At 39.7% G+C, this 19,372-nt stretch overlaps 1 protein-coding gene across 2 annotated transcripts in view; it reads right to left on the bottom strand.

Annotated features, from left to right (window-relative positions):
• Window positions 1-18,015, bottom strand: part of FGF12 (fibroblast growth factor 12) — a 567,554-nt gene extending 549,539 nt beyond the window's left edge. Inside the window, exons 1-2 of one of the 2 annotated variants that reach the window (XM_073804029.1) lie at window positions 17,921-18,015; window positions 13,506-13,648 (exon numbers count right to left, since the gene is read on the bottom strand). In XM_073804029.1, the coding sequence (XP_073660130.1) occupies window positions 13,506-13,518 (13 nt within the window). In that variant the 5' untranslated portion in view covers window positions 13,519-13,648; window positions 17,921-18,015. Of the gene's footprint in view, window positions 1-13,505; window positions 13,649-13,791; window positions 13,900-17,920 lie in introns of those variants that run through there. The other variant, XM_019923348.3, reaches the window with a different exon arrangement.
• Between the last annotated feature and the right edge of the window lie 1,357 nt (window positions 18,016-19,372).

A 19,372-nucleotide genomic window follows, 5' to 3' on the forward strand; every position in this document is an offset into this window, starting at 1 on the left:
AATATAAAAACATCTGTACAAAGTCTCTAACATGAAAGACAGAAATCGAAACAAGTAATTAAATAAAAACTAACTGGAAACAAAGGCTATGGAAGGAGATGAAAACTTCTAAAAGCTATATTATTAATATGCCTAACAAGGTATTAGAAATATTGCCTCAGTGAAACAAGACAGCATAATATAAAATCAAACATTCAAAGAAAAACAACAAGTAAGGATCTTGAAAACTAAAAGTCTGATATCAGAAATTAAAAATAAAACCTAACAGAAAGAGTAGAAGATAAAAATGAGCCTATCATCAAGAAAACAGGTGAAAAAATGCAAAGGAGGTGAAAACAGGAAATAAAACATATTAATAATAAAAATGTTTTAAAATTCAGGATATCAGGGACTCCCCTGGCAGTCCAGTGGTTAAGACTTCACCTTCCAATGCAGGGGATGTGGGTTTGATCCCTGGTCAGGGAGCTAAGATCCCATATGCCTCGGGGCCAAAAAAACAAAACATAAAACAGAAGCAATGTTGTAAAATTCAATGAAGACTTTAAAAATGGTCCATGTCAAAAAGTCTACTAAAAAAAAAATTTCAGGATATCAGTATCTGAGTAACAAGATTTCAAAAAAGCTGGAGCCAAACAACAGTAACAACAAAAAAGAAACAGAGAATAGGAAATCATCAAAAAAAAAATTCAGGAAAATTTTCTAGATGCAAAGAATATAAGTTTCCACATTAAAGAAGCCAACTAAGTACCCAGTATAATGGGTGAAAATAAAACCATAAGAGGGCAAATCTTCATAAATTTTCAGAACTCTGGGAAAAAAGAGTTTTTCAAAGAGAAAAAAATAAATCATATTCAAAAAATGATGAATCAGAATGTCATCAGACAAGAACAACAAAACTGAAGGGAGAAGACATTATAGTGGTGCCATTTAAATTCTGAAGGAAAATTATTTTCAACCTAGAATTCTATACCTAGCCAAGTTATTGCCCAAATATGAGGAAAGAAGGAATATATTTTCAGATATGCAAAGGTCCAAAAAATTTAACTGTGTATCCTTTTTTTCAGGAAGCTGCTGGAAAATTGATTCTACCAAAATAAGCAAGTGAATTAAGAAAGAAGAATACAGAGGATACAAGAAAACAAGAGAACCAAGCAAAGAGACCTGCAGAGATTTTCCAGGGTGATGGAAACGGAGATTCCAGGATCAAACCAGTGCATAGGGCATAAAAGGAAAAGCGCACATATAGAACCAAGTCAGAAGGTTCCAAGAGAGATTACTTCAAGAAGATGAACTTGATAAGATATCTGTGCATCAGAACGGCTGGAGCTGAGATTCAGAACGGTGGCAGAGGCTTGGAGTTAAATAGTGAAAAGTATGTATAGAAAGCTGAACAAACAAAAAACAAGACAACTATCAACCACAGAAAAAAACAAAATCATAAGAGAAAGGAAGAGTAATCACAGTCATTAAAAACGTTTACATAGTCATAAAAGTGTAACTAATAAATACTGAGCTAACCAAAACAATTAATGTAACAGCCCTGGGAAGATTGGTAGGATAGGAGGAATGCCTGTTGTGAGAGTGTGATGGTAAGAGAGAGATGAAAACTTCATTTCTACAATGGGACATCAAAAATAGAGCTGAGAAATTGAGAGGAGGTAAGAAGAGAATGTCATTTAGAACACAGAGGTAAATAGCAAAAAGAATTGCGAGTGATGTCTCTGGAGAGAAAAAAAATCTGAGGGAGGGGACAAGGAAGTGCTATCTTTGATAATACACTTTCCATAACTGTGACAAAAATGGCAAGTGCACAAAAAAGAAAAGGAAGACAACACCTCAAATGTTATTCATGGTCTTCCCTGGTGGCGCAGTGGCTGAGAGTCCGCCTGCCGATGCAGGGGACACGGGTTCGTGCCCCGGTCCGGGAAGATCCCACATGCCGTGGAGCGGCTGGGCCCGTGAGCCATGGCCGCTGAGCCTGCGCGTCCGGAGCCTGTGCTCCGCAGCGGGAGGGGCCGCGACGGTGAGAGGCCCGCGAACCGCAAAAAAAAAAAAAAAAAAAAAAAAAAAAAAAAAAAAGTTATTCATGAGGGATCATCGTTACACCTCTCTTGCTCTAGAAGCATTTCTGAAGGAATGAGTAGCATCAGAGGCTGCAGTGTTCCCCAGCCCCCTCACACCTTTACTAAGACCTGCATGATTCAATGGGGAGTAGGGATCAAAAGAGGTTGCTCAGAGAAAAGACAAGGCTGTCCTTGCCATCTGTGTAACCACTCCTTATGGTTATTTGAGGAAAATCATCTGCTGACCTTCATTTTCAAAATCTTGTTCATAAATCTTTCACCAGCCAGGCTGAGACCTTCTCTATACAGGTGGTATTCTAGATTTCAACCATTGATTACAGCTGTCCAGTTTGGCAGGAAGTGTCTTCCTGAAACTGTTTTAAGACTTTGATCCAAAACAGCTCTATGTTGAGTTACAACTAAAGGCTCAGACTGGAAGTATTATGCTTGGAATTCATTTAAACCTTTAAGCAAACTGAATCCATCAGACTCAGCAAAAGCAATGGCTATGATTTTGTACCCCAAGTTATAATAAGGCAGTTTTGAGATACTTAATGATAGCTACATTTTGTTAAGTGCTTACTATTTGCCAGGCAGTGTGGCAAACACTTTCATATACTATCTCATTTAATCCTCAAAACAACTCTAAGAATAAATACTATTATTATCTCTATCACATAAGTGAGAAAATCTAGAGTTAGGAAGATTAGGAACCTTGCCCAATATCGTCTGCTAGGAAGTAGACATCAAAATCAGAATTGGGTTAAAACCAGAATTGGGTTAAAAACTGCTCTAATTTCTTCATCTTCTCTAAAGAAAGACAGCCAAAATATCAAAATACAGTGATGGTAAGCTGAAAAAGAACATATATCTTACATGAATCTTCATATACTTAAGGAGAATTTGAAGAACTTCATATAGCATAGTTGCAAAATGCATGCATATTAGTACCTGTATAGTGTTTGTCCTGTTACTGTAATTCTGAGAGTTGATAATAATTTATAGATCACTGAAGAGCAATTTTTGAGCCTGACACATTTCAAAAGTATTTTTTGGATCTTCCCCCTAAAATACCAATCTGTAAGTTTCAATGCAAAAATTTCAGGGGATTGAGAGCCCAAGGTGAACAGAAATGAAACTCACTGTTCCACTAAGCAAGGGAAGTGTGTCAGCAGCAGAGGTTGGCAAAAGTCACAGAGTGCAATACTGGATCACAGCATTTCCTCTGGCCGTGGAACTGTGCTTACAGGTATACCTTGCTTTGTGCGATGGATATTTTCTTGAAAATCTAGGGAATAATTAAAGCTTTGCAAATGGAATTATACTCTAAAAGCCCTGGAATCTAATTTTTAAAAAGACAATTGATATTAATATTTTTGAAGTATAAGTTATCATTATTTACATTATGTAATTTGTAACAGGCCACCACAATTTTCTTCTAATCTTGGGGGGCAGGGACTACCTGCTTCATGGGGGCACGGACTTTGTCTTCTCACTACTATATTCAGCACCTAGAACAGTGCCCAGCTTATCAAATATTTGCCAGATTAATGAATTAACCAATCACTTAATCTTTCCTAGTTGCTACATGTATATTAATGAGGCTATACCTTTGCTCATACTATTGCATCAGCTTGGAATATTTTTCCAATGTTTCAATTCCATCCCTTCTGCAAGACCAAGCTCAAATGCCAACTCCCTTCTCTGTATTCCCACAGATTATAGTTCTGTATCTGGTGTAACAGCAGAGGGTATAAATCTTGTATTATTCATTGGTTCCTGGTCTATGACACCTAGGCAGAGTAATCCACACAGAAGGTATGATATTAAAAGTAAATTTTAAATTTAAATTTTCACGTGCATACCCCACTGTCAGCTCTTCCTAGGCTTCTGTTTGTGTCTATCTTCAAAACCAAGTCTGTGAAGTCAGAAACTGTGTCTCTTTTCATTTCTAATCTTGATGATAAGCAATGTGCCTGGCACAGATAAATAAATATATGTATTCATTTTATAAATGAAAACATGTATTATTTGTATACACCATTAATAACATCTTGGTACTAATTAACCAGTGTGTGGGTATGGGTAATACTGGGATGATTTTGTAGATGTGATCTTAGTTACTCTTTTAAGCTATGGAGTTCCGTCATGAGAGTGCTACCCCAAGATCAGCCAAATGTACATTTATTTCTAGATATAATACCCAAATACAAGAGAATCATAGACTACATTGTTTACAGTAGGGGTTCTCAAAGTGTGATCCCCTAACTAGCAGCATTAGCATCCCCGGGGAACCTGTTAGAAAATGTAAACTCTCAGGCCCACCCCAGACCCACAGAGTCAGAAACTATAGGAGGTCGAGAAATATGTTTTAACAAGCCTACAATTTATTATAATCCATATTTACAGTTGAAAACCCCTGACCAGGTACAACTGGGCAGAAGGTTGTTCTCACTATTCTTCCCTGAACAGTGGAATGGTACCTGGACCTAAGCAACAATGTCAACATTCCTATCACAACAGTCAAGTTCTCTTTTCTGAGGAAACTCAACTTCATCTTAGGCCAGACAATGGGAATAATGTAAAATTCTGATCAAAAAAGATTAGCGGATTTCTTTCATTTTTGTCACTATTCTTTAATTTTTTAGCACGACTTAGACCAGTAGGTCTTAAAAACTATCATTTTAAGCCATATACCACAGCTGCATGGCATTCTGCTTGTTCCAACCTAAGGGGGAAAAAAAATGAGTGAACTAGAACTAGACAGAATGAAGGAAAAACTAGTGAAGCAGCAAGGGTCATCAGTCTAAAGAAAAGTATGAAGGAATGGATTCTAGACCAATCACAGCTGGTATCAAAGTAGGGTGGGCAGGCGATACCAGGGGAAGAAAAGACTATGGTTCTGTGAGAGTAAGAATGGTGGCAGCGGCCAGCATCAGCGTCAGGTAGGAATCTCATCTTGCATCAGGAATGTTCACATGCGATGGACTGAAGGATACTGAAAGTTGCATCTGGCTCCATGAAAGGGGCTAATGTGATAGTGAGGAGTTTAAGGCAGGAATCCAGCCCCATACAGGAAGAGAGGAAGTATTAATAGTAAGCCTAAGGGTCAGAGGATAATCGCAACAGCAGCAGCTGTTAATACTGAGTACTGATTTTATACTTGGTTCATTATGTAAATATAAAATATATATTATATTTGTTATATATTATATATTTATTATATATTATTACATTCATATATAATATATATTATTTGTCTCATTCATCTTGAAAGAGCCATTGTACAAATAAGGAAGCGAAGACACAGAGAGATATCTTGCCCAAGTCACAAGGACTAACAAGTTGCTAGTTGTGTGTCTGATTTGAAGTCTTGTAATCTTTCTACAACACCACTGAGCTTCCCAGGTAAGCAGGTGATGTGAGAGGAGGTGCAACCCCATGCTTACTTAAGCCCCTGGGGTTGGAAGCCACCTCAGGCATATGAGCCTCGGGTGGTCTCTCATAGCCACCTGACAGCAGTCAGGAACACTCCTCATGCTTCCCCAAGTCTGGCTCTGATTGGCCCAGGGTTTTGGTGAGCCTGAGCCTGCAGAGATCACCATCCTGAAGGCTAATAAACTGTAAACATCGTATGTGTGTGTACACAACTGGCCTAGGTTTCAGCAAAGGAAGTACCAGACCACAGCAAAGTATGCCTCAGATGTTCAGTTGTGGTTAAGCTCACAGACTCCGAAGCTTGTCTGCTATGTACTAGCTATGTGACTTGGTCAAATTACTTAACATCTCTATGCTGGGGTTTTCTACTCCCTAAAATAGGGATAACAATACCGCCTGCCTCACTGAATTGTTATGAGGATTAGAGTCACTATATGTAAAGCACAGTGCCCTATACATAGTAAAATATATATATAAGCACAATTTCAAAAGACTGTTATCTCCTCAAATGTCCTTTCAATGTCTCACATGAATAAAGCGTGAAAACATCAGGCATAAAGATTTTTGCTTTAGTTCAGTTTAGGTAGATCTGTTTAAAACATTTATAACTAAGCCCAATACCTAGTGTACTTTATAGAAAAAAAAGTAATAAAATATTGATGAAAGATTTAAAAAAGGAAAAAACCCTCACAATCCAATCATCATTACCCAAATATTGCCTCTTTTTACATACTGACCTCAGAATAGCAGCTTACCATTCCTTTTTTTTTTTTTCTACAGTGTTTACAGCCCATTTTCAATTATCTGTGCTCTCTGAATCACTGGTGGTGGGATTTGTTTCAAGTAAAAAGCCAGGCAGAGTATATGCTTAAAAAAATGAAAAAGAAAAGCTCTGTGGAGAGGCAACAGGTGTCCCCTGGGATACCTGCCAACGTACCATCAGTTGGATCACAGCAGCAAAATACCATGGCCTCCCTGGGTGGGAGTCCCACGTTCCCAAAGACAGGGAGACAGAGACTGTTTCAAAAAGTAACTGGAGAGAATAGCAAACTAAAATTAGAACTATAGACATTGATCCTGGAACAAAATCCACCATATTCTGCATGCAGGGATGCCAATGAGGATGAAGACATTGGGGGAAGTCATGGGTCTTCTTGGCCTCAGACACACGCCATCTATTTACATGTCTATTTTCTAACCCAAGCCTGTAGGACAAGAATTAGTTTCTCTCTTCTACATGTTCGCTCTCTTAACACTAAAGAAGGCAATAATAAAAATCAAGGTCCAGGAAGCAGGAGTACTGTAGTGTTTCTGACAAAGGACACACGTACCTGTTAACATTTCATATTAATCACCCTGTAGCTTATCTACTGATTCCTAATTGAGAGTGCACATCCTGATCACATGAGGTGCTTCTTAAATATCCAAGTCCTATGTACCATGGGGTGCCCCGTGATTCAGATGTGCACCCCTGACTGAAAATCCTGTTAGCGGCCAGATTTTACACAGTCTATGTTTTAAACCCAACCAAGGTATAATACTTGACCCAATGCATCTTCATCCCCAACCCCACAAGATGTTATATAACTGCCTTGAACCTACATCTGAGCAACAAAGAGATAAATTCACGTTTTTGAGGAGTTACTGCAAACAAAATACATAGAATAAGGACAAATGAAATCCCTTTTGGTAAATTAAAGCCTTTGCAGAAGTCAAAGGAGATAACTTGTTGAGTGTGTATGCAGTATGCTTGCTGCTAAAACTACAAAAATGGCAAAGGATTAATTTCTCCCCTCTAGGATGAGATCCTAATGAAAAGACAAACACAGCTAATAATAATGAAAGACTATGATTCTAAACTCTAAACGGTTTATTGGTACGAGTTTAATTTCATAATCATGATATAGGGGGTATGGGGCTTGGGGAAGGCATAATAATTCTTATTTTACAGAGAAATAAAGAGAAGATGGATTGCCTAAGTCACTTCGTCTTTCTTAGCCACTGTTTTGTTATCTACAAAATGAAGTTAAAATGTCTAATCACAAGGTTTTAAGGGTGATGACATATATTAATAGCCCTTTAAAAAAAATACAGAGTGTCTCATGAATGTGACAAATCAGGAAACCCAATATTAACAAATCCAGTATAACATAATTATTAGTCATTCAGTAAGCATAAAACACCACACCTAATAGGGTCAAAAGCTTAAAGGCATAAAAGGACAGGGATAAGGGAATGATGAAGAAAACTAACTGGCCACCTCCAGACTCATTACTAACAAACCTCATAATAACCACCTGACTCAGACAATAGGTTACTAGCCAGGTAGCTAGTTAGTTGGACAGCTTTTAGAGTAGGTACTTAGCAAGAGTTCAAATGTTCTCCCACACAAAAATTCTGTTTAAAGAAACCAGAAGTGGAACAAAAGGCAGGCATTATTGTTGTGGAATGTTAAGTGCCTCCGCAGAGGTCATTAATCACCACGACTTTAGATTCTAGCCTTCTGGGTAACCTACTAGAACTCTGAAAGATGAATGGAGAAGAGACATATGATGTTAGAAATCGGCAGGTCTTGAGTCTGTCAATGTATCCCCAGACTGTAAGCTCCTGGAGGGCAACCCAATGCACTATTCATATCACCATCCCCTACATTTAACAATGTGGCAACTCATTAAATATTTTGAATTAAATGAAATGAACTCCCTTTGATATTTAAGAATCTTTAAGACTCAGACAGGAAAAGTGATTTGTCCAATGTTACACCATTAGAGCTGGGATATGAAGTGATCTCCTATGCCCAATGTGTATTCTGTTATGTTTTGTACCGTATTATATTTTACTTATCCTACAATGGTCTCAGAGATTTGGTTGTTTGTTTTTTAACCACAAAGTAGCTTTTCTAAAAATCACTTCCCAGCTCTGATAAACTAGTTGCTGCATAGACATTTCCTTTGTCTCCTGCAGGGTGAACCATTCTGGTTTCAGAGAAATGAGTACTCTATACCTTACCTATGTTGGTTCATGCCCCTGGCTTGCCTCTAATGTTGGTGTGAAACTCAGAACACAGTTGAATCTTCACGGGGAACACATGTGTAGTTCTCTATAAAGAAAGCAGGTCACGTTACTGCCTTCTACGTTCTGAAATAGCCAAACTTCTTTCACCTCTCCCAATTTATAATCTCCTGGATGCATGAACAAAGGCTATCCAATTCAACATATATAATCTGAGTCCCTACTATGTAAATGAAAATGTTTTATCTGATGCAGGCACCTGAGTAGCTACATGAATATTAGAGATTCATATTATGCCCACAAAAAAGTTATCTATGAATGGAGATTTGAGAGTGAGATGTTTAAGATCAGAGACTACATCTCAGTTTTCTTTTACATTCTCAGAACTAAGCACATTGGGAACATAGCAGGTGCTCAATAAATGTTTGTTTAAATAAAGAACACAAAAATTATAATGTTGATTGTAAGAAATGTAGTATGTGAAGGACAAACAAGGACTTTAGGTCATATAAAGTATACTAGTAAATATTAATTAGATGTAAGGGAGGTTAGGGAAGATCTTACATAGCAAGGGGGATGGCAAATGAACTCAAAAGAACTGAACAGAGGCAAATGACAATGAGAAGAAGGTAATGCTATATTCACTCTAAGATGGGCCTCAATTTAAGCAGTCTAATATCACACTGCCATGGGTTAATACCAGGACATTTTAAGGAGCTCAAAATAAACCTACAGAATAAGCTTTTTTTTTTTTTTTGCGATACGCAGGCCTCTCACTGTTGTGGCCTCTCCCGTTGCGGAGCACAGGCTCTGGACGCGCAGGCTCGGCGGCCATGGCTCATGGGCCCAGCCGCTCCGCGGCATGTGGGATCTTCCTGGACCGGGGCACGAACCCGTGTCCCCTGCATCGGCAGGCGGACTCTCAACCACTGCGCCACCAGAGAAGCCCCAGAATAAGCATTTAAAGATAATCGGGGGGGCTTCCCTGGTGGCGCAGTGGTTAAGAATCTGCCTGCCAATGCAGGGGACACGGGTTAGAGCCCTGGCCCGGTAAGATCCCACATGCCACGGAGCAACTAAGCCCGTGCACCACAACTACTGAGCCTGTGCTCTAGAGCCCGCAAGCCACAACTACTGAGCCCATGCACCACAACTAGTGAAGCCTGCGCGCCTAGAGCCTGTGCTCCACAACTAAAGAAAGCCCGCGCACAGCAACGACAACCCAACACAGCCAAAAATTTAAAAATACATAAATAAATAAATAAATTTATTTAAAAAAAGATAATCAAGGGGTTGAAATTAAACGGCTGGAGGAAGAACAGAGAGGGTATTTTAAATGAGTCCATTTTCTGATATAACCGTGAGGCAAGCAATTTCTTCTGCATTTCATTTCCATTCTTTCCCAAAGCAACCAAAAACTTATAACGTGATCACATACGCAGAAGCTTCCATATTGATTAGTTAATTTCAAATCTTCTACACTGAGGTCCCCAGAGTGGTTCATTCGTACATACAATCAGTCCCCTAAGGTCTAAACTAGTGCTTCTTAAACTTTAATATGCATACAAATGACAAGCAGATGCTGTTGAAATGCAGATTTGGTTCAGTATGTCTGGAGTAGGGCCTGAGATTCTGAATTTCTAACAATTTCCAGGTGATGTTAATCCTGCTTGTCTATGGATTACACCTTGAGTAGCAAGATCCTAGACCAATGTTTAACTTTGACTATCAATTCGCATCACTCGGGGAGCTTTTTAAAAATACCTAGGCCCAGGTTCTACTCCAGAACCCATTAAACCAGAATGTCTAGAGGTGTGGCCTAAGTATCTTTATGCTTCAAAAGCTCTGCAGGTGTTTCTAATAGACCAGCCTAAGATTGAGAACCTAGCTGGACAAAGAAAAGATGTGTTACAGGAAAAGGGGGGGAAAAAAAGAGAAGATCGGGAGAGAGAGAGAGAGAGAAGGAGAGAGGGAGGGAGGGAGGGAGAGAGAGAGAGAGAGAGAGAGAGAGAGAGAGAGAGAGAGAGAGAGAGAGAGGGAAAGTTCTTTCCTCACTGTAAATCAATGCTTCTCAAACTAATGTGCATACAAATAACCTGGGGATTTCATTAAAAATCAGATTCTGATACAGTAAGCCTGGAGTAAAGATCAAGGTTCTGCACTTCTAAATCAAACCACATTTTGATTATCAAGAGTCTAAATGAGTTATTCCCGAACACAGTAACACCTGATATCTTCAAAATAAACACCTACGCCTCTCTCCTACCCTAACATTCTGACGTAACTAAGAAAGGGTTTGACCAGGCATGAGGATGTCTAAAAGCATGCCAGATGATTCTAATGTGCATCAAAGTTTGTGAACCACTGCAAGGCACAAATTCTGTCAAAGCTGTTCAGGCTACACACCAACCCAAATCTCTGAGGCAATATTAATTACCATGGTACATAAGGATCACTGAAATTACACTGTAAATTGATTGCTAGGTCAATTGATTTATTTTCCTCTCCTCTTTACCCTGATAACAGGAAGTGATGCAAAGAGTAAATAAGGAAGCAAAAAAAATTGACCTTATTTGTAAATAACTGATGCTCAACTTGCTGGAGACTCTGGACAAGTGCTCTAAGAAAGGTTTTCAAATGCTGGAGGTAATGTGAAGGTTGTCAAATGCTGGCAACAAGAGTCAAGATTAATTGGGCCATTAGCCTTTTTTCTGGGATAGAGAACTCTTGAACTTTCAACTGACTCATGTAATAATACTTTGAGTATTGAAAGAGTTTCTAATAGAAAAAAATATATATGCTTACATTTGAAAATGTCTTCCTGGAATTAAATTTGAATCTGTTGAGGGAAGAAGTTTGTACATGGTAGCATAAAGTACTTAAGATGCACCAATTCAAATGGGATATGGATACATTCTTCTTAATACACATTTTTTTCTTCTATAATAAAATTTCAAGTTAGCTACCATTTTTAGCTGTGCCATTTGCATCAACTCAGAAAGTGAGACCAATGTGTAAATAATTAGCCATTCTTCATATGATCAGTACCTGGCTAATTCAGTTTTGCAAAGGAAGTCTGAGAACTAACATGTAAAAGGACTTTCACCGTGTCTTTTGCCTGAAGCAATTATGGTAACTCTGCAAAATGACCACAGTATTGGTTTGGGGCAAAATTATTAACTGCCTTTGGGTCAGTGCTGTGATTCATGCCTGTATCACTGCTATTTGGATTTCTATAGAACTTCTGGCCTGATTCTTCCCAGATAAACTTCTGAGATTCTTTCTCCTTTCCAAAATCCCAAGACTGGCAGAACAGCTAGAATGCTACTGTTATCAGCATGAGATATAAACCACCTGGAACCCTGCATAACATGTAGCATATTTTATGGGAAACGAGGAGAAATAAAAAATTATCACTAAGAGATACATCCTCTTTTTATGATGGGCCAGGAATTAGTGTATAAATTGGATGCAAAAATGTTACCAAGAACCTCTGCCAAATAACCAAGTTTAATAATCAAACAGCAGGTGTCCTCTAAATACAAAAAAAAAATGCTTCTTAGTAAAACGATACTGTCTTTTGTTTAATCTCATGTTCCAGAAATACTTAATCAACTGGAATATTACAGACCTCTATGAGTTAAGACTTGGCTTCTCGTTTTAAAATGGATTCTACAATACAGCTAATAAATATATGCCTCATGTACATTTATTGACATGGGATCTCTCATATATGTACATCATTGTTAGTCAAGGAAATGCCCATCAGCAAAATATCAGAATAAAATTATCCCAATTAAAATTTGCCAGCTTGTCTGAATCCATGTTGACTCAGTTATTTTCATACTAAAAATGCTTACCTAGGTTGAAATACTTAACTCCTCTAATTAGATACTTTATTGAACAGGTACCTGCTATCATTTGACGCTCCAGTTTTATTAATCAGCCCAGAAATAGGTAACCCACCACCACTCCCTGATCCTGAGCACATTACCACAATGACTGACATTCTTGGTTTAAAAATAAAACCTTGTTTCAAATATAGCTTCTCGAGTTCTGGGTAATGAATATAGTTTCATAAAAGTTGACATCATTTCTTCTGATTTCACCACAATTAAATACATCCAGTATTCCTACTGGATATCTGACCACATTACTCAAGACTCTTGCAAGCTGGTGGGCGTTTTAAAGAGGAGGAGGAGGAGGAGACCTGCATAGATGGAGTTAAACCCAAAGGCTATCCAATCTTACAATTTTAATAGTCATTTTGTTTATGGTTAAATATGCCATCAGAAGTTGATTTTTACAGTTCATTTACCAGTTAGTATGTGTATATTATGCAGATTTGCTATGAGGAGAATATTAATATATACATATCCAGAACTAGTAATATGCATCATGCCTGGAGCCAAGCAGTACTCCGATACACTGTTCTTCTTAGAGGTCAGTTCTAACGCACACTGTTCCAAATAGACCCAATTTCTCTGCTGATATATTTTCAAAATGCAGTAGGATGTGGTCATACACACCCAGAAATACCATCTTCGTGGGGTGGGGGTGGAGAAATCCAAACATTTTTTCTATAGCAATGCATTATTGGATATCAGATACAAACGTGCCTGTCAGCAATCCTAAAGCAAATGAAATATATTTATTTGAACCCATCCATTCTACAGAAAAGAAACGGCTTTATCAACATATCTCACCTCCCCCACCATCTAAAGACTCTTCCCACCCCCCTACCTAAAAAGAAAAAAAAAATCACACTTCACTACGCAACTGATGGAGTATTAAACACTGTCTTCCAAGCTGTGGGAGTTAAAAAGAAGTCGCCTTCCTGCCACACTTCCCTGGTGCTGCAACGGACATAGCATCTCCTCCTATCGACCTAGTATGATGCTCACTCCCCAAGCACTGCAGTCCCCTCGCCGAGGGCTGCCCTGGCCACACGCACATGCAGCGGGAAGTCCCCCGATGGGGACAGCCTCATACCTTTGCTCTCCATTTCGGTCCCTTTCGAGTGCTGGGAAGTTCAATGGAAGTTGGCCGGAAGATGTGGGCCCGCTTCAGATTCCCAAATCCAGGAAGCCAATCTGATGATTTCGCCCGTACTTCCTTTCTTCCCCTCAGGCTTCCTGAAAGATGGGATTTCTTAAACCTTGAAGCTGCAATCAGCCACCAAAGGACCCTTAGCAGCAGCAGATTGCCTCTTCAGGGGATAGGTTGAGACCTGGTATTGATATGCATGCACGGTGCCCGCTCCGTTTGTTTTTTTTACCTGGGTCTGGAAGCTGCAAGCAGGAGCTGTCCTCCGAACGTGGTGCTGCAGGTGTAGTGACAGATCATCCCACTTTGCTCTCTGGATGTACAGCAGATTTGCATGGGCGCTGGCACGCATGCGCAGGGAGTCCCTTCGGCCGCCTCCCGCTCCCCCGCCCTTCTTCCCTTCTCTCCCCAATACGGTCCTCAGTTATCCCCGCTGAAGAGCTGTAGCTTTCGGTCACAGGGAGCGCTGCTAAAAATAAACGCCGGACCGGATTTTCCTTTGCAAACTAGAAAATGGATTGGATTGGGATTGTGTATCAATCCAATACGATTTTCCAGGATGGATTACTGAAGCCTTGGAGGAAACTGGGGTCTCCGAGCTGGGTATGGTTTTATTCAGAAGCAGAAAGGAGAAAAGAGGAGTGTATTTACAAATTCCATTTAACGGTCACAATTTGGGGTTCCCTTCCTAGTTGCTGCAGTAACTTTTCATGTGAATGCTTCCTCCTCTTCTACCCACTTCCCCCACTGACTTTACGTTTCTCTTTGTATTTCCATATTTGTTTTGTTTTTTTCCTCAGGGATAGAGTGGGAGTAGCCCTGGAGCTACCAAAGATTAATATTCTCCCACTTCTTTGCTACTCTGAGTTTTCCTGCCTCCCCGAGATCCCTTTGGCCTCCACCTCAAAACTGTTCCATGAACAGGCTCCAGGGCTTCTAAAGTTCTCTGAACAAAGCCACTGAGGACATTGTGTGGTGCTTTAGCTTCTTTCCAACAGTCTACCAAGAAGCAGAGTCCCCACGGGTGGGGAGGCCCTTTATTGATAAGTGCTTTAAAGCTGTATAAATAATCATTTTTATAAAGATGCAGACGAAGAGTGTTTTTCTTGTATAAGGTTCTAGGGAAGTTCTCAAAGCCAAAAATCCCTTAAAGTACTCTTTTCATATCAGAACATTTTAAAAGCCCACACTACACTTAGTTTATCTCCAACATGTTTAATAGGGCAAGAGTGTATTTACTACCTTTTTTTTTTTTTAATAGAACAAATTGTCCTGAGAGAACAGTCAGTCTCTCCTTGAGAAAAATAATCTTATTCTCAGGCATAAAAACAAATCTAGAAAACTAATATCCCGAATGGCTAATGGAAGACCTGTGCCAATTAATCAAACACCCCAGGTTACACAAAGATCCCTCCACAGTAGACGTCTAATCCCAATTTTCAAAATATTGAAATACAATAAAATGTACTCCCAACAAGAAACCTGAGGCGGACTATAATACCATCTTCCTTTGGTGAATCAGAAGATATCCTGGGGCTTCTCCAATGCCTTAGGGCTATGATTACAAATATTAATCATTATGGCTCAGCCAGACATGGACATCTATTGGTGGAGGACTCCTGTTGATCAACTGCTGTGATTCAGCACTGAGGAATCAAAACGCTTGAGAATGGGATTACAGAGGCCACAGCCTAGAGTCTACCAACCTTTCGGCTCTCCTATCACATGCACAAGTAAACAGTTGGAGGAGGATTTCCCTGGTGGCGCAGTGGTTAAGAATCCGCCTGCCAATGCAGGGTACACGGGTTCGAGCCCTGGTCTGGGAAGATCCCACATGCCGCGGAGCAGCTAAGCCCATGTACCACAACTACTGAGCCTGCGCTCTAGAGCCTGTGAGCCACAACTACTGAGCTGGTATGCCACAACTACGGAAGCCCATGAGCACCTAGAGCCCATGCTCTGCAACAGGAGAAACCACCACAATGAGAAGCCCATGCACCGCAACAAAGAGTAGCCCCCGCTCACCGCAACTGGAGAAAGCCCGCGTGCAGCAACAAAGACCCAATGCAGCCAAAAATTAACTAATTAATTAAAAATATATATTGGGGGGGAATCACAAAACTCAGTGTTTCTTTAAATTCTGATAGTTTCTGGAAGTAGGCTAAGAGTAAGAGAAGACCCTGAAGAATAATTGCCTATATCATTGGGATAAATAACTTCTGCTCCTAGCACTGCACCCATTACATGTTCTTTCCCTCTCAAAAGTTTTAGAGAAGGAGTTACCTTTAGAGTCCTCTATGTACACCCTTAATATTTATTATTTTACAAATGGAGAGGCAAGCAGGGCACTTGACTTGATAAGAGTCACACAGTGGAGCAGAACCAGGCTCACAACCTAAGGGTCCTGGCATGGACTCCAAGATGATTTCTCATACTACCACCTCCCCATTATCTATAGTGAAGGGGAACAGGGAGAACCTCCAAGTTCATGAACTTTCATTATTTTTACTCATAATTTTTAAAACCCAGATGCTTTATTAAATAGAAAAATAAATCAAATTTAATGCAAAATCTGTGGTGTGACATTCAAGACCTTTCTATTATCTGGATCCAAACTACCTTTCAGGTCTTCTCCAAGCTTAATCCCTAGACAATACTTGCCATTATCCTAAGCAGATTTCAAGATTCTCCTTTTGTATACCTTTACTTACATAGCCATTTTTGGAATATCTTCACGTCCTTACACCACTAACACAGATGTCTACGTATCGAAATCTTATAGTTTCCTCAAGATTCAGCTAAAATTCATTCTCACTCCTACAGTCCTCCCTGATCCTTTCAGTCTGAAAATATTCTCTAATAGTAAGACCAATGTTGCTATATATTTACCTCTCTTACATCACCTGTTACTTTCTATTTTGTATTATCTTTATGTGCATATCTCATTCCTGTTCCCCATCCTTACTTAAAAATAGGCTCCTGATTCATCTTCGTATAGATTGACTTGAATATAGAAAACACTAATAAATGTTTGATGAATTAATATTTAGTGTACATGTTTTGTGTACATGACATTGACTACTTGCACTGTGATAACAAATAGTGATGATAATAATATTGAGCTGACACTACTAAGAACTTACTATGTGCCAGGCACTATTATAAGGTTTCCAAATGTTTTAATTATTTTTTTCTTCATAAAACTTTGTGACTTTAGTACTGTTATCTGTATTTTAAAGATGAGCAATCAGAGACACAGAGAAGTTAGAGTATGAATAAAATACAATCTCTGCCCTAGAGAAACATAAAGCTTAATAAAGGTGACAGAAACATAAATGATTTTAAAATACATGGTAAGGTATAAGATAGAGATTGTCATAGGTAGAGTGGGAGCACAAAAGTTGGGCAGTTAGCCAGGCTGTAGGTTTTAGGAATTAGAGGCTGGAAACTTTCAAGGTCTTCCCAATTTTTTTAAAAAAAGAAAAGGGTCCACTCACCCCACCAACGGGAGAGGATTTAAGGGCAGAATTTCTTCATAAAAGTGTTAATAAGAAATCATTTCATCTGGTTATGATGAACTTGCTTGATGATGAACTTGGAAAAGGAAAAATAGTCTAGTAGCCTGGTAATTTGCTATTTCAGCATGCCAAGAATTAGGTGGGCCTAGATCCCTTGTACTCGAGGGTACCTCCTTTCACCATCAAAAACTGCCCTAGTTTGAACAATAAATCATACAGGCATAGTATTTATATTACAAAATTGAATGAGACTAGCACTACCAAAACTGACATGCCAGCCTAATTCTGGTTAACCCATGTAACTGATTGGTTATGTGGGCATATTCAGAATCTCTAGCTTTTCTATTCTCTACTAGAATGTACAGAAACAATATACATTACTGGGATTAATTAACATCAGCTTATTAAATTATAATTAACAATTCAAAGAGCCTTGCTAATATGTCAAATCAATTACCAGTCCACAGAGATTGTTTTCCCCACATGTTTACCATGCTCTTCTGGAAGTCCTGAATATAAACTAGGAGGAATTTGTGACCTTTTCTTTTCATCCAATTATTTTCCTACTATTCATCTTTTATAACTGAACATCTGCCTTAAAAATTTTTCTAACTTACAGTTGACCATTTAGAACTCATTTTGGTGATGATAATAAGATCAACTCATGACTACAAATGAATATTCACTGTAAGATGGAACAGCTGAAAGTTTCTATTGAGGGGATCACTCTAAACTGTCACCCAAGTGTGAGCTCCACAAGGACAAAAACTATGTCCACGTGTTCACTATTGTATCTCCAGCATCTAGAACAGTGTGTGGAACTTAGAAGGTTTTATTTAATACCTGAGAAGTAAATGAGAGTTTGATGAAATAAAGCTTTATCCACAGCCACAAAGCCAGTTCATTCGGCAAATGGGAGGCATCAGTCAGCAATCCTTATGGCATAAACAGGATCATAAGTGACCTGCAAGAACAGAAAGATGATCACAAGCACTTAATGAATGTGCTCACTGTTTGCTCTTGGACAAAGACCATAAATAATAAGGCACAGATTCACGAATCTCTTAGGCATGCTAAGACTAGGGCCATGCCTTCACAAACAGTCTAGGAGGCTGAAACAAATTAGTTATAGAGGAAGGAAGAATAAAGTAAATGATAAAAATTTCGAAGGACAAAGAGATGATGAGTCAATGTGACAAAGCCATATATAAGAATGACAATGCTGTAGAGACTGGGGACTGTCCCTCAAAGAGCAAACATAACTTGCTTATCTACTATGTGTGGAAGTTTTCATTCTCTTCCTTGGGTGAAGGTAAAACTACAGTCTCCCTAAGAAGAAAATACAAGTGATAGGCCCTGAACCAAGATGGCAGAGTAGAAGGACATGCTCTCACTCCCTCTTGTGAGAACACCAGAATCACAACTAGCTGCTGGACAATCAGTGACAGGTAGACACTGGAACTCACCAAAAAAGATACCCCACATCCAAAGACAAAGGAGAAGCCACAATGAGACAGTAGGAGGGGCTCAATCACAGTAAAATCAAATCCCGTAACTGCTGGGTGGGTGACTCACAGACTGGAGAACATTTATACCACAGAAGTCCACCCACTGGAGTGAAGGTTCTCAGCCCCACGTCAGTCTTCCCAACCTGGGGGTCCAGAAACGGGAGGAGGAATTCCTAGAGAATCAGACTTTGAAGGCTAGTTGGATTTGATTGCAGGACTTCCACAGGACTGGGGGAAACAGAGACTCCACTCCTGGAGGGCACACACAAAGTGGTGTGTGCATCGGGACCCAGTGGAAGGAGCAGTGACCCCGGGGGAGACTGAACCAGACCTACCTGCTAGTGTTGGAGGGTCTCCTGCAGAGGTGGGGGGTGGCTGGGGCTCACCATGGGGACAAGGACACTGGCAGCAGAAGTTCTGGTAAGTACTCCTTGGCGTGAGCCCTCCCAGAGTCTGCCATTAGCCCCACCAAAGAGCCAGAGTAGGCTCCAATGTTGGGTTGCCTCAGGCCAAACAACCAACAGGGAGGGAACCCAGCCCCACACATCAGCAGTCAAGCATATTAAAGTTTGACTGAGCTCTGCCCACCAGAGCAACAGTCAGCTCTACCCACCACCAGTCCCTCCCATCAGGAAACTTGCATAAGCCTCATAGATAGCCTCATCCACCAGAGGGCAGACAGCAAAAGCAAAAAGAACTACAATTCTGCAGCCTCTGGAACAAAAACCACATCACAGAAAGACAGACAAGATTAAAAGGCAGAGGGCTATGTACCAGATGAAGAAAC

The sequence above is a fragment of the Tursiops truncatus genome, chromosome 4 (genome assembly GCF_011762595.2).
Source record: "Tursiops truncatus isolate mTurTru1 chromosome 4, mTurTru1.mat.Y, whole genome shotgun sequence".
NCBI classification, from domain to species: Eukaryota; Metazoa; Chordata; class Mammalia; order Artiodactyla; family Delphinidae; genus Tursiops; species Tursiops truncatus.